This window comes from Propithecus coquereli, unplaced genomic scaffold, assembly GCF_000956105.1.
Source record: "Propithecus coquereli isolate 6110/MARCELLA unplaced genomic scaffold, Pcoq_1.0 Scaffold1, whole genome shotgun sequence".
NCBI classification, from domain to species: Eukaryota; Metazoa; Chordata; class Mammalia; order Primates; family Indriidae; genus Propithecus; species Propithecus coquereli.
Window position 1 is genome coordinate 17,322,546 of NW_012133857.1, and position 13,673 is coordinate 17,336,218.

Consider the following 13,673-nt stretch of genomic DNA (forward strand, 5'->3'; position numbering starts at 1 on the left):
ATCATATAATGTAATGTCAAATATTGATAAATGCCATGAAGAAAAATGAAGCAGGTTTAACTGTTGACAGGAAGAACGTGAGAATATTCAGTGGATAGAGCAAAGTCAGGCTCGTTTCCTTCTGCAGTAGGCAGAACGCCGGCCACCTTGATAGTCCCAGTAATGTCTCGGAAAGAGGAGGCCAGGGTAGATATTTATGGGGTTTTGGGATCTAGGTGGGGATCTGGTTGGGACTGGGCTACTTTAAGGTTGGTGGACTGCTCTTGACTCTTGGTAAAACAATAGTTGTTTGATATATAAGCAGTTTCTCTGGTGGAGCCATATTGTCCTGAAAAGGGGGGTGGCCTGATCAGCCTGGTTGTTCAGAAAAATTGACTTTGGGCAAGTTTCTCAAGCAAATCATGAAATATTTTTTGCCTGTTTATCTTTGTGGGCAAGAATTTTTCTGGAACAAATAGTGAAGTCATGAAAGTCTTGTTGATGGAGCTGGCCTTGGTCCCCAGTCCTGATGGCTATGCTGCAGGACGCAAACTGTCTCAACCCTCGCAGGACTAAGTGTGCCCCAGAGGTCACCCCAGGTCATTGCTTGAGGATATGCGATAGGACCCTCAGCCTAGGGTTCCCAGATTTAGCAAATCAAAAATATTTTATCTGGCAGTCCTATCAAAGTGCTGTAAATTTTTTGAATGAACTATCTTAATACATATTAAGTCTCATGTTCCCACAAGGCACCAGATGGGCTGAGCTGAGCTCTGCAGCTCCCTTGATGACTGGCATAGGGTGGTGTCCAGTTCACCATAGCTCCCACCCAGCCCCAGAGGGAATTTGAGTTTGGGAGCTCTGAAGGGGACTCAGCATCCCTCCAGTGAGCTGGGTATGCTTGGACAGGTCCCTTCCCTTCTCCATGCCCTGTAACGTGAGCCTGAGAATGAGAGGATTTGGAGGCATCCCTCCAGCTCTGTGGGCTACTCGCGTGGATATTTTAGTGCTATTTTGTATTAAATATAGTCATAAACATCCAACTCAGAGATGTTTGGCAAATACATGTGGCCATTCTATTATGAGTTTGAAATGTTTAGAAATTTGACCCCCAATTTTGTTATAGTCTCTTTGGTAACTGTTATAAGGTGGTGACCTAATAAGAAATTATTAACTAGGGAGCTATAATTTGGAGCTTGTAATTTTAACGGACATTGATTTGTGCAGCCTTGATTAAAATACAATGAAGCCTGAGGCTTAAACGTTTTATTCTGAAAGGTTGAAAGGGTGGGAATTGACTCTAAAAATGTATTGGCTAAAAAACTTTATTGAAATAATATTATTTGAAGAGTTTTGTGAGCATAAAATGATCTGACAAAAACTATTTGATGCTAGCTCCAGCAGCCTCTGAAAGCTGAGGGAATATAGGTTTCTTCAGATGAAATCTGGAAAAATGCTTCCAGATTACCTCAGGGGCAAAAAGAAAATTATTATTCCATTCCACAGCCCTGCTAATTCTTTTCAACATCGATCCCGTCAAGTAACTAGAACCCAAATGGAGGAAACATTTATAATTGTCATTTATTATACTTTACCAAAGGTGACTGCTCCCAAGACGCTCTGACAGGACAAAAACAAAGTGATTATGAAAGAAATGTGTGGGCAAATGGATTAGGCCTTCCTACACACGTTCCCAGAAGCCAGTCACAGACAGCAGGGAGGGATGGTTTTAGATTAAAATAGGCCTCTACAGCGATGAGTCTTCAAAGAAAATCTTCTGCTAGGGCCTTGTCAATCGAGTGATAGTGTGAACCTTGTTTCTCCTCCCTCTCTCTCACCACAGACATATATTATGTAGCTCTTTGTTATTTAAAAGCGTATATAAGAAAGATTACCCACCCACCCCCATACCACAGGGAATACTTCAGAAGCAAAATATGCAGTCGATTAGGGGGTTATATTTAAAATACCTCCTCCCCTTTTATCATTGTATTTCTTTATTCAGAGCAGGCTAAAATATGAGGTGTGTCTGCTGCTGTGAGAATTTTTTTTTTTAAATAATTTCTGAAATAATACCATAGCTTGGAGATTAATGTTCAGGCTTTACCAAGATTATAGCAAACACATATTGCTTTGATCTAAATATTTTTCCAAAGGTTGTTGCTGATTGTTCTCCCTTGCCTATAATCTTTTAAGAAAGCTTTTGAATTTGCCAGTCTGACACCCAGGGGGACATGAGTGCAGCTGCCTTTCCTTCCTTCTCATCTTCCCCAGGATACTCTGTTCTCAGTTTCGCCCAAATTAGTCCCAGGATTTCAGTTGTCTCTTTTGTCCAACATTCCATCATGCAATTCATTAAAATCTTCACATGAAATATTTAACAGATGAGTTATGTCATAATTCACATTACGGTTTTAAATTGTTATTCATGTGGTAAGTCATTTATCCTGGACATTAGCAGGCCTCTGGAATGGGCTCACATTGGACGCAAGGAAGGTTAGAGTTCTTTTCTTCAGTGCTCCAGAACAGTGGCCTTCTTCCAAACCCCGCGTTAATCATGAAGCATTCCAAAAAAGTGACATCCAGATTCATTGTTAGTTCTATTTGCAATTAACTATTTTGAAAACAAACAGGAGAAAACATTTAAACAAATGTGGCTTGGCTAACAGCTATTACGGTTGACCGTTAATGAAGGCAAGTTGGAATCCAAATGTGCCAGGTCTTGTTACTATCACTGCCAGCGATCTTTGCCATGGTGCACAAAGAAATAAAAATTCAGGGGTGCCATCAAAGGGGGACTTAGACTGATGAGAGATATTAACCCAGCCAGGTAAAAATAGACCCTTCCCTCCTTGAGAACTATGACCAGCAAGGAGGCTAATTTTCTGGATAAGAAAATCTGGGTGAGCATGTATTTTTAAAATTTGGGTTTTAAGAAAAGTTGTTCCACTCCTACAAGATGAAATACATGGGAAATCCTTAGTAGGTAATTTATTCATTACTAACTTATTATAGTTTTATTTTTTCTAATAAAGGTAAAGTTTTCTACTATATCTCTACCGATGAATTGGAATCCATTAGGAAAAATCTCTCCTGCTTGTGGGCCAAGTAGTGCAGAGCATCTCTGGGATCTGACTCTCTGCCTGTGCTCCAGAACAGAATGACAGTTGTCTCCATCCTGCCAGCAGTAGCCAGGCCTCTGAACAGAACTTCAGTCTCAGCATATTGGCATAAACAACGTATTGGCCATGAAATATAAGAATAAATAATAAAAAGGTCTAGGAGCAAATCACAGCACCAATGTTGACAACACCATCAACTTGTCAGAGTGTTTCAATACCCATGATTTTGTTTAGTCTCATTTATTTCTGTCCCACAAAAATTACGTTCAGAGGCTGTGTGGCCAGGTAGCCTGGTTGATGTGCACATGGAGCTGATGGCCCCACTGTTGGGGACAGTAATCATTTTGGATTCTGCACCCTGACCTGTCTTGCCTTGTCCTGAGTATTCACAAACAATCACAGTTTCAAAGAGGGGTGAATAACAGGATATCTAAGTCCACTTTCTGTTGCTTATAACAGAATACTTGAAACTGGGTAATTTATAAAGAAAAGGAATTTATTTCTTGTAGGTTCTTCTCAGAGGTTAAGTCCAAGGTCAAGAGCCACATCTGGTGAGGGCCCTCTTGCTGATAGGGACTTTCTGCAGAGTCCCAAGGCAGCACAGGGCCTCACGTGGCAAGGGGGCCAGCTCGGATCTCTCTTCCTCTTCTTATAAAGCTACAGTCCCACTCCCATGATAACACATTAATCCATTAATCTATGAATTGATTAATCCATTCATGAGGGCTCATGAGCCCGATCACCTCTTAAAGGTGATCCATTGATGAGGGCTCATGAGCCCAGTCACCTCTCAATACTAGCACATTGGAGATTAAGTTTCAACATGAGTTTTGGAGAGGACAAACATTTAAACCATAGCTTGGGGTTGAATAGTAAAGTACACCTTTCATTAATCCTGAAGGGAAAAGGTCCATTCTCTAAGAGCTTGTGCAGCTGATGTCTGATTGTATAAAGCATTTACTCACTGATGTAACACCCTACAGAACATCACTAGCAGTGGACAGTTTGGGTTTGTCATGGTTGAATTTTCTACTCAGTCTCAACGTATTGGCATGAAAAGTGTATTGGTCATGAAACATAAGAATAAATAATAAAAAGGTCTAGAAGCAAATCATAACATGAATGTTGACAACAGTATCAACTCATGAGAGTGTTCCAATGCCCACGATTTGATTTAGTCTCATTTATTTCTGTCCCACAAAATTTCTGTTCAGAAGCTAGAGGCAGTGTCACTCTCTGGGTAGAGACAGAGAGGTAAAGTGACATACCTAAGGACATACAGCAGTGGTCTTTAAAAAACAGGGTTCCCAAGAAATTCTCCTGGCAAAATGTTAGAATTCATTGATGGTGGCAGGCGTGTTTTTATGTCTTCTGGATGAGCATCCACGTGTATGCGAATGTATTGTGTCACTGGGGGATCATGCAAGTGGAAGTAGGGTGTTTTGGTGAACTTGGGTGCCAGGTATGGTGAGTGCTACTTCACAAGCCAAATCTGTGCTCCTAGGGGAATGTTGCAAGTTGAGGCAAAGCCAACAGAAAATTATTTCTAAACGAATACAATACGAAGAGTTATTTTATTTCTAATTTTACATGTAGCATTGTTATTTTGTGAGTTTCAGATTACACTTGAATGCATGTCTATTAACGTGATACGTGATGCGTGCATGCATGATTTCATCTTGAATGCATTTGAATATAATAGCACTGGAAATGTAATTTGTATTCTCAAATTTTATAAAGCAAAATAAATAAATCTTGGGGGTGGTAGCCACATCGAGCACGTTGCATTGATTTCTTTGGGGTTCTCTCAAACTAATTACCAACTTCCCCTTGCAAATCCAGGCCATCTCATGCTGGCAGTCCCATCTGATCTAAACCCTCCATACCCAACTCATCATTTCTTCCACTTCCAGGGAGTGGTAGAATGTGCAGGTCTGCGGAGAACTTTACCTTCAATCCCGAAGGAGTGCCAGTGTCCAGTTCTTCTCTGTTATCCCTCCTGTGGTCATTGATCACTGTCCCGTAGAACTGTGCAATGATGGGAATGTTCTAGATCTGCATGATCCAGAACAGTAGCCAGTAGCCCTGTGTGGCTATTGAGCACTTGAAACATGGCTAGTGTAACTAAGGAATTAGTTATGAATTTTATTTAATTTTAATCAATTTTAATTTAAATAGCCACATGTAGCTAATAACCCCTGATATGGACAGCACAGGAATGGAACATTTGGGAGGTCAGCTTCCTATTCCTACATTCAAGTGCACTAATCACTGACATTGTGAAAATCAAGCGGTCTGTGTGTTTTGGTGCTAGTTGATGCCCTGTGCTTATCTCTGTCAGCTCTGAGAATGCTGAAGTGCAAATCTCTCTTCAGTGATTTGGCTGCCTCCCCAGGGCCCCACCCCTGGCTGTTGAATCCCTCAACAATTTTATCTCAATACACCCACCACCTAGCATGTACTAGGTTTCTGATAAACATGGGAGGAAGGAATGGAGGAAGGGAGGGGAAAAAGTAGGTAGGGAGGAAGTTAGAAAGATGAGAAAAGAGGAAGTCTGGAAGGAAGGTACTTTATTGAGGGTCTGCGATCTATATGACTAAGATGAATATCTGTGCTCAGGCCATCTTAGAGTATTACGATGAGTCACAAGACCAGTCACAGGGATAATTCAAACCAAAAGAGATGTCAGTGCTTGAGATGCCTGAGTATGTCATGGGAAAGGGTTCTGGGCTCTTTGGGATGGCAATTCTCATAACAATAATTTTGCTGTTTTGTTGGTTTCCAAAGCACATCCCAGCATCTTAGGGTCACTGTCCTAGGAGACTTGCCTGATATTGGTATATTGGGAAGGATCCTGTAGAATAATTTTTTCTGCATCTGTTCTGCTCCTGGGAGGTGAGTAAGGTACCATCATGCTGTTATGTAAAAGGGACTCTGCCTCTATCCATGTGAGGAAGATTCCTAGCAGGAAGCCCTGGAACATTTGTAATCAAATTACAGTGAGGAGCACCATGAACTCCAGGGGAGATATGTTGATGATTTTCTGGACTGTCTAAAAAATTTAAAACCCCAGGAATGGTGTTTTTATTTTCTGCACTCTCCTTGGGATTTGGGTTACACTAAAGAATTTTCTGTCCTTGTTTTCCTTATTAAATTAGAGAGACTGAATTGAATCAGAATATACTGTTATGGCTTGAAATGTTGTTGAAAGAACGAAATAGATGGGCTTGACAAATACCTCAGGTTATTATGCGGAGGCCAAGGGGAGAGGGTGGAACTTGCCAAAGTAGTCATGTTTTCTCTGATACAGGTTGAAAAAAAAAAAACATGTAAAACAAAGGAAACGAGTGAAAACAAGGTACATTTCTGTTTGTGGCAGGTCATATTTCTTTTTTTGAATAGAACTGGCCATAGGACGCTCTTAAGCATTTTTGTATATTTGCTTGTTTGTTGTGTGTGAGGGATACTTTTTGTGCTTATTTTTTGTTGTTGTGGCTTTTGCACTTTAAATCATTTTCATGCTTAAGAAATAATTAGCCCAATCCCCGAGAGACTGTGTATCTTCCATTGTCCAGGCCCTTTCCCAAGCACTTCCCCTGCAGGCTTTCAGAGCGAACTGTCCAAAATATAAATCTGATCCTGCCACTTCTTAAAGATCTTTAATGGCATCTACAGCAGGTGTCAGCGTACCTTTTCTGTAAAGGACCAGAGAGTCAATAATTGAGGCTTTGTGGGCCATGCACTCTCTGTTGCAATTACTCAGCTCTGCCTTTGAAGCCATAGACAATATGCAAACAAATGAGTGTGGCTGCGTTCCAATAAAAGTTTATTTACAAGAAGAGGCTGCATTCAGCCCTTGGGCCAATCCCTGGCCTACTGGGTACTCTTCAGATGCCTTGGCCTGACATTTAAGACTGTTTGCCATTTGACCTCGGCCTGCACAACCAGACCCCCATTCCCGTTCTTCTCAAGCCTCAGAACACACGATGGCCTTTAAATAGCCACCCCCCACCCCTACCCCATTCCTGTGCTGTCGTCTCCATGTGGATCGCCATCTTCTCTCATTCTTACTTTCACATGCGCCCGGTCTCCATGCCTTGTCTTACACAAAGCTCTCGCCAGCACCCCCAGGCCAAGTCAGCCCCATCATCTGTGCTCCACAGCTCTTTGTTTATTCCTCTGATGCAGCTTTTGCCATGGGGCTACCCCTCAACTAGACGCTGAGGGAGCATGAGGCCTCATCCCCCTTGGTACCCAGCGTAGAGCTCGCACTGAACAAGTGCTCAGGAAGTTGACCCACAAATGGGGTTGTGGGTCTCTTAATCATAGATGAGTATGTCGACTTGTAGGTAAAATACTGAAAACCCAGATAAGCCACGGGAATCAGGGGCCAGTATTGCTGGAGGGGCAGGGGGCCAGCCATCAGGAGTGCAGCCGGGGCAGATCCAGGCAGACCGGTTGCAGCCAGGATGATCTGGGGCCTGGACAGCAACCTCATGGCTCAGACAGGGGGGTGAGTGAGGAGCGAGGGCATCGGCGTCTAGTTTAGGGCATCAGGACCAGGGTGAGGATGCAGCCTGCTGGAGGGAGATCAGAGAGAAGCAGCCACATGATTAATGGGATGGAGGGACTGACTCATGAGGAAAGATTAAAGCACCGTGAGGAGCTGGGGTGCAGGACCAACAGGGCAGATGAGAGCAGGCTCCAAATATGTGAGACGGATAAACACCCAGGAGGGAGCAGCTAGCTTCATTAGGGAGGTGAAGACGGGGCTCCATCAGAGAATGGGAGGGGGCTCAGAAAGAGCGCAGGTGGCTGACAGAGGAACTCAAGAGATGACGGGCGGGCCAGGGGCGGCTCTGGCTGTTGGAAGGAGGAGCCCCCTGGAAAGACTACCGTGGAGTGACTCTTTCAGGGACTCCTCATGCTTTACCCTGTGGGACCTTGCAGCTTGCTGTGGCTGGCGACCTTGGCCCTGAGAGGTGGCCTGGTGGGGAGCGATGCAGGAGGGGAGCTGTAAAGAGACACGGAGGAAGACGCATGAACACATTTCCCACCCTCCTCTTGGACACCGGTTATCGGATGTCACACAGTTTTGAGGCCCCTGCTCTGAAGTCAGTTTTCAGCCAGCCCCGGTCTGCCTTTGGTAAAACCAGAGATACTTGTTCCAAGCCCATACTTTAGTGCAGGGCCAGCCCTCACCTCTGCCTGCTGGTGGGTCTGAGCAAAACCCAGCAGCCTGCACTCTGGTGGGCACCCTGTGCCCTGGCCTGTCAGCCATTTGGAAGATGAGATTTATTTGAAATGCAGTAACAACCTTCAGACTCCAAAATCACCCCCCTTCAGGTCTCTGAAATTCTGCAGGGCTGGGAAGAGTAGCTTATGTTAGAGTCTGGCCAAGGGTCCCACATTGTAGTAGCCCTCGATAGCCAGTTTACCAAGCTATAGAGTAACCATCCTCGACCCTGGCCGCACATTAAAATCACCTGGGGTGCTTTTAAAAAATACTCGTGCCTAGACCCTTATCCTTAGAAATTCTGATTTAAATGGTCTTGGCCGGGAGGGGGGAGGCACTCAGGCATCAGTATTTTTTGTTAAAGTTCTCAGTCGGTTCTAATGAGTTAACAACCATCCCTGCAGAACCCTTTAAGTGTGATTATAATTCATGTGGATGTTACTCTTTCACATTTCTCTGTACTTGCTGATTCTATCACTTAAAAGGTTAAAAAAAAAAAAAAGCAAGCATTTACTGATGGCTCATCTGTGTATTCAACACCTTGCACGGGGCAGGGGCCCAGCAGGGAGCAAATACAGGTCCCTGCTCTTGGGGACTTTACGGCCCAGAGGACAGAGGACACTTGGGTCAGAGCAGGATGGGCCCACAGTGCTGAAACGGTGCATTTCAGAGACTATTCACATTCTGCATATTGCAGCTGTACTCAGCTCCAGTCTTATCCTAAAGTCTGAAATTCTAAGGCCAGAGACAGATGGCAAGTTTCTCCAAATATGGACACCCAGTTAACCTTTATTCTCAGGGCTTGCTTCAAAAATTTTTTTAGGAAGTATAAATGCACCTAATAGTTTAAGGGTAATAGCCCAAGACCTTTATGAATCTCCAAGTTCCTGAAACCAGCACAGCAATGATTACCTAAACGTGGGGTCAGAAACGGGTGACACGCAAAAATTTGAGAGTATGTAAGTGAACTTTTTTTCTTGTAACTGTGTATTTCTTTTGATGGGTGTTACAATATTGAGGTTGAAGTTACTGTAGGTATTTAAGCAAAAGAAAGAAGTGTGGAAAGATAAGTAACTGTACTGATGGTTTGCAGATACGGCAGAAGTGGGGGAGGTTGTGCTGAACAGGCTGAAGTTTGCAAAACTGTGCTGGGGTAAAGGGCATCCCCTGGGGGGTCCAGGGTTTCCTGCAGAGTCTCATTCTTTTGAACTTCTCCAAAGTTTTCTCACCTCTGAATAGTTTCAAGAGTTACATTGTCTTGGCTTCCTGGAGAGAAATACCGTGAGCTTGTTCATGCTAGAGTTTTGAGGTTCCACCAAATTCCACTTCCCAGAGTTTCAAGTCACTTTCTTAACCCGTTTCCCTTTTTATATGTTTCTATCACTAGTCACTGTTGCTATAGAAAGCTTTCCGCAGACAAAGAATTGTATAATTTTGCCACAGTTCTTAGGCAGAGAAGAACTTTGTGATGTGGACTCTAGGGGGCCAGTTAAACTAAGTCCCATCATAGTAAAGTCACCCACTTCCAAATACCAGCCTCATGACACGTGCTTTCAAATTTTGTATCTCAGAAAGCAGAGTACACATTTTAGACATACAAGTTCATACAGCAATAGCTGAAACAAGAACTGAAAAAATAGTGATCTTCTGCATATCTTTTTTTTTTTCACTCCTGTTTTCAGCTTGTGTTGGGGTGGGGTGGAGGGACCCAAAAGTATATGAATTTTAGAAACACTAAAGCGACATGTCTCCGACAAGCCATCTGCACTGTGCTCAGTTTGTTCTGTATCAAGAGTTCTATGAATACAGGTAAACTTGGGAATGCTTTGCCTGAAAGATAAAATGTTTTAGTTGTATGCTTCACTGTGAATTTTATTTGATATGCTTATATCAGCTTCTCACCATGATGGATAATTTTCAATGATAATCTTAAATAATTGTATAAAGGGATCTCTAATGCCTTGTTTTATTTATAATTTGTCCCAGCTGTAGGCATTCAGATGAAACTTGAATTTTTCCAAAGGAAGTTCTGGACTGCCAGCAGACAGGTAAGTTATAATCAGCATCTTGAAGCATTAGCGACGCTGTTATTATACAGGTGTTCTCATTTGGGTACCTGGAGCCTAACAGCGCTAGATTTCCGATGAATGTTTGTAAAATGAACTGCCGGCTGCTCAGATTACCTTTCATTTTACTGAAAAATAAAGGGTTGTCAGCATGTTAGACACCATGCTGAGCAAAGAAGGGAATTTGCTCCTAGGAACAGTTTTGATTGTGGAATCAAGATAGTGACCTTCCAGAGGAGTTTTTCTGTTAAATATTGGAGACTTTCATGAGATTTTCATAGTGACTTTCTCCTAATCTTGTTGTGGTGCCTGCTTATTTGTTGGTGAATCTCTTTATCATAGTTTTGAAAGCCTTTGCATAGCTAGGTTTGTGGAAGCTGGAAGCATATATCTGCCTTCTTTGGCCAGAGGGCTTCTCTGGGCTGTTCTGCCTTGGAAAATCTGGGAGATTCTTTCCTTTTGCTGTGCTCCCTGGACTGAGTAATCTCAGTGGTATTTGTTCAGTAATTTGGTAGAAATGGTAACTGATAAGTTGCCTTCATCTGCCCAATTCTAAATATAAAATAGTTTATCATTTCTTAAATTAAGATACTTCAGGAAACTGCAAAATAAGAGCACAGACAGGGTCTTTTGAAAAAAAGTTATTGAGAATTAATTAATTTAAAATTAAATAATTACATAATTATATTTCTTGTTACCAAAAGACTTGAAATCTTGAAAAGATATCATTAACATTGAATGACAACATAAATTAAAATAGATGAAAAAGAGCCAGCATCCCCCCAAATTGTTTGATGTATCTTTTATATTACTGTTTGGAGTTAATATTGATTCTAGAGAAGGTGGGCAAGACTCGTGCTGGAGCATTCTTTTTGGATGAAAGTTGGTATTTGCATTACAGGCCATGACTTTGATAGTGTGGCCTCAAATAGCTGAATGGCAGCCACAGCAGACACTGGGATGTCTGGGTGACATTAGTAACACGTTTCCTCTTACTTTCCCCCCCACAGTGCGCCTCTCTGGATGGCAAATGCTCCATCAGCTGCGATGATGAGGTACGATGGCCTCCTGGTCCTGTTTCTGCCCTGGCCAAGCAAGGGGAGGTGACAGATGGTACTTTCTCTTAGAGGCTGCTTTCTGAGAGAGGGAGTACACTATAAACAAGGCCAGGTCAACACATAGCTCTGGGCCAATCTCCAAGAAGAGGACATTTGATTTGTTTCTTTTTTTCTCCCCCTACCAAACAGATAGTTTATAAAAGCTGGAAACGTGTTTTGACTGTCTCGTGGACAGCACCATTGGAATTTTGACATTTATAGGAAACAATGCAAATTACTACCATTTGAAGCTCTCATTACAATTCTCAAAGTTTTTTCCCCATGCCTTATCTCTCTCCATCCTTGTAACAACTCAGTGAAATAGGTAGAAATTAGTGGGCCATTTTGCAGATAAGAAAACTGAGGACCGTGGTACTGCGGAAAAAAAGGAAGATCAAATGGAAGAGAAACAGTAGTAAATTTTGGAACCAAAAGGACAACATGAAGGTTGGGGAGTGAAGAGACTTCCTGATCAGAAATGGGAAAACAATGAAAAAATTAAAAAAAGAAAAAAAAAGAAAACTGAGGACCAGGGAAAAATTAAGTGATTTGGTTAATGTCATATAATAAGCAAGTCAAAAATCTAGGAGTTAAAAACTCTGAAACTCACAATTTTTCTTTCTAGCATATTGCTTCCTTCCTGTGACCTGTGACTCCCTTATCTCTCTCTCTCCTTCCCTCTCTTCCCCTCCCTGCCATCTTTGGGAGGAGGAATTTTAATTCCACACGTGAACAGTAAAAGAAAAAAACATGCTTATACTTACCTGGCAGGGGAGATACCACGATCACCAAGGTGGTTTTCCCAGGGTGAGGCTTATCCATTGCACTCCAGATGTGTTGATCCCTGCGATTTCCCCAAATGAAAAAGAAAAAAGAAAAAACCCACACTTTACTGCACAAAGCCTGCCCGTCTTACTTATGTTTTTATAACACTCAATTCCATGCACCCTCTGCCCCATGTTTTGAAGCAAGTACAGCCATGAAAGCCTTTTCACTCCAGCTCATGTAGCCTTTCTTTCTCTGTGTTAGTTAAACATTAGTCAATACAAAAACTAGACCTTATAAAATAATCGTATATTCATATTCCTTCTTGTTACCACAGAGATTTGAAAAATCCTAATCAAACATAATTTCAACCCAGAAAACATATATTAGAAGTAGATTTTTAGAAAGAGGCAAAGGAAAAATAAGTATAGAAATATAAAAGGGAGTCTAGGATGAATTTAAAACACAAAATGCTCAGTCCCAGAGGGTCTGGCTGCTAGTTAGGTAAAAAAAAAAAAAAAAAAAAAATCGTAATTGTTATGATTCACAGCATCCAAAGAATAAAATCCAGTTAATCAGGCTTTTAGTAGAAGCCCAACTTTTTCTGATCATCAGATCAAAAATAATTTTCCCTTAGGAAAGAGCACCCTGTGAAATGTTATGATCAACACCTTCTCAGTAAGTTTAGGAATACCATTTATAGGATAGTCAAGCAGGCTTCAAACTTCCCTCTGTCTTTGAGACATTTATTGCCTTGTTGGAATGCTCAGATCAAAAACAACACAACTCAGTAATAATATTGATTAATCAGTGTCATGAGGCCCTGTGTTAAGCTCTTCATTTGTGCAGTGGATATAATTACTAATCCCAACTTACAGTTAAAAACTAAGGATGGTTGGTTGGTTAGTTGGCTGATAGTGTAGATGGCTGGTTGGTTGGCTGATGGGATGGATGGTAGTTTGGATGGTTGGTTGATTATTTAGTTGGTTGACTCATTGGTTGGTTGAGTGGTAGTTGGCTGGTTGATTAGATCAATGGATAGTTGGTTAAAAAGTCTGATGAATAAAACCAGAGACAGTCATTTTCCCACAACCCACACTGCTCAGAGCATCCTCATATAAAAACAAATAGAAACAGATCCCTGCCTGGAGTTGGAAATGTCTAGTGTATGTTTGTTGTTCAATGACTGATTTTACAGGTGGCATAACATGGTGGTTAAAGGCATAAACTACAGAGTTAGACTGACTAGCTTCAAGTTGACTGTGATAGTAATAAGCTCTGTGACCTTGGGCAAGTTTCTGAACTTATCCGTGGCTCAGTTTCTATGCAATAGGGATAGAAATGTCCACCGCACAGAGTAATGGTGAAGAATGAGTGAGATAAGATATGAGTAATGCATGGCATGACT

At 42.0% G+C, this 13,673-nt stretch overlaps 1 protein-coding gene across 1 annotated transcript in view; it reads left to right on the top strand.

Annotated features, from left to right (window-relative positions):
* Positions 1-13,673, top strand: part of CACNA2D3 (calcium channel, voltage-dependent, alpha 2/delta subunit 3) — an 869,108-nt gene that overhangs the window by 768,624 nt on the left and 86,811 nt on the right. Inside the window, exons 28-29 of the mRNA XM_012643362.1 lie at positions 10,324-10,385; positions 11,414-11,458. Coding sequence (XP_012498816.1) covers positions 10,324-10,385; positions 11,414-11,458 — 107 coding nt within the window. The remainder of the gene's footprint in view (positions 1-10,323; positions 10,386-11,413; positions 11,459-13,673) is intronic.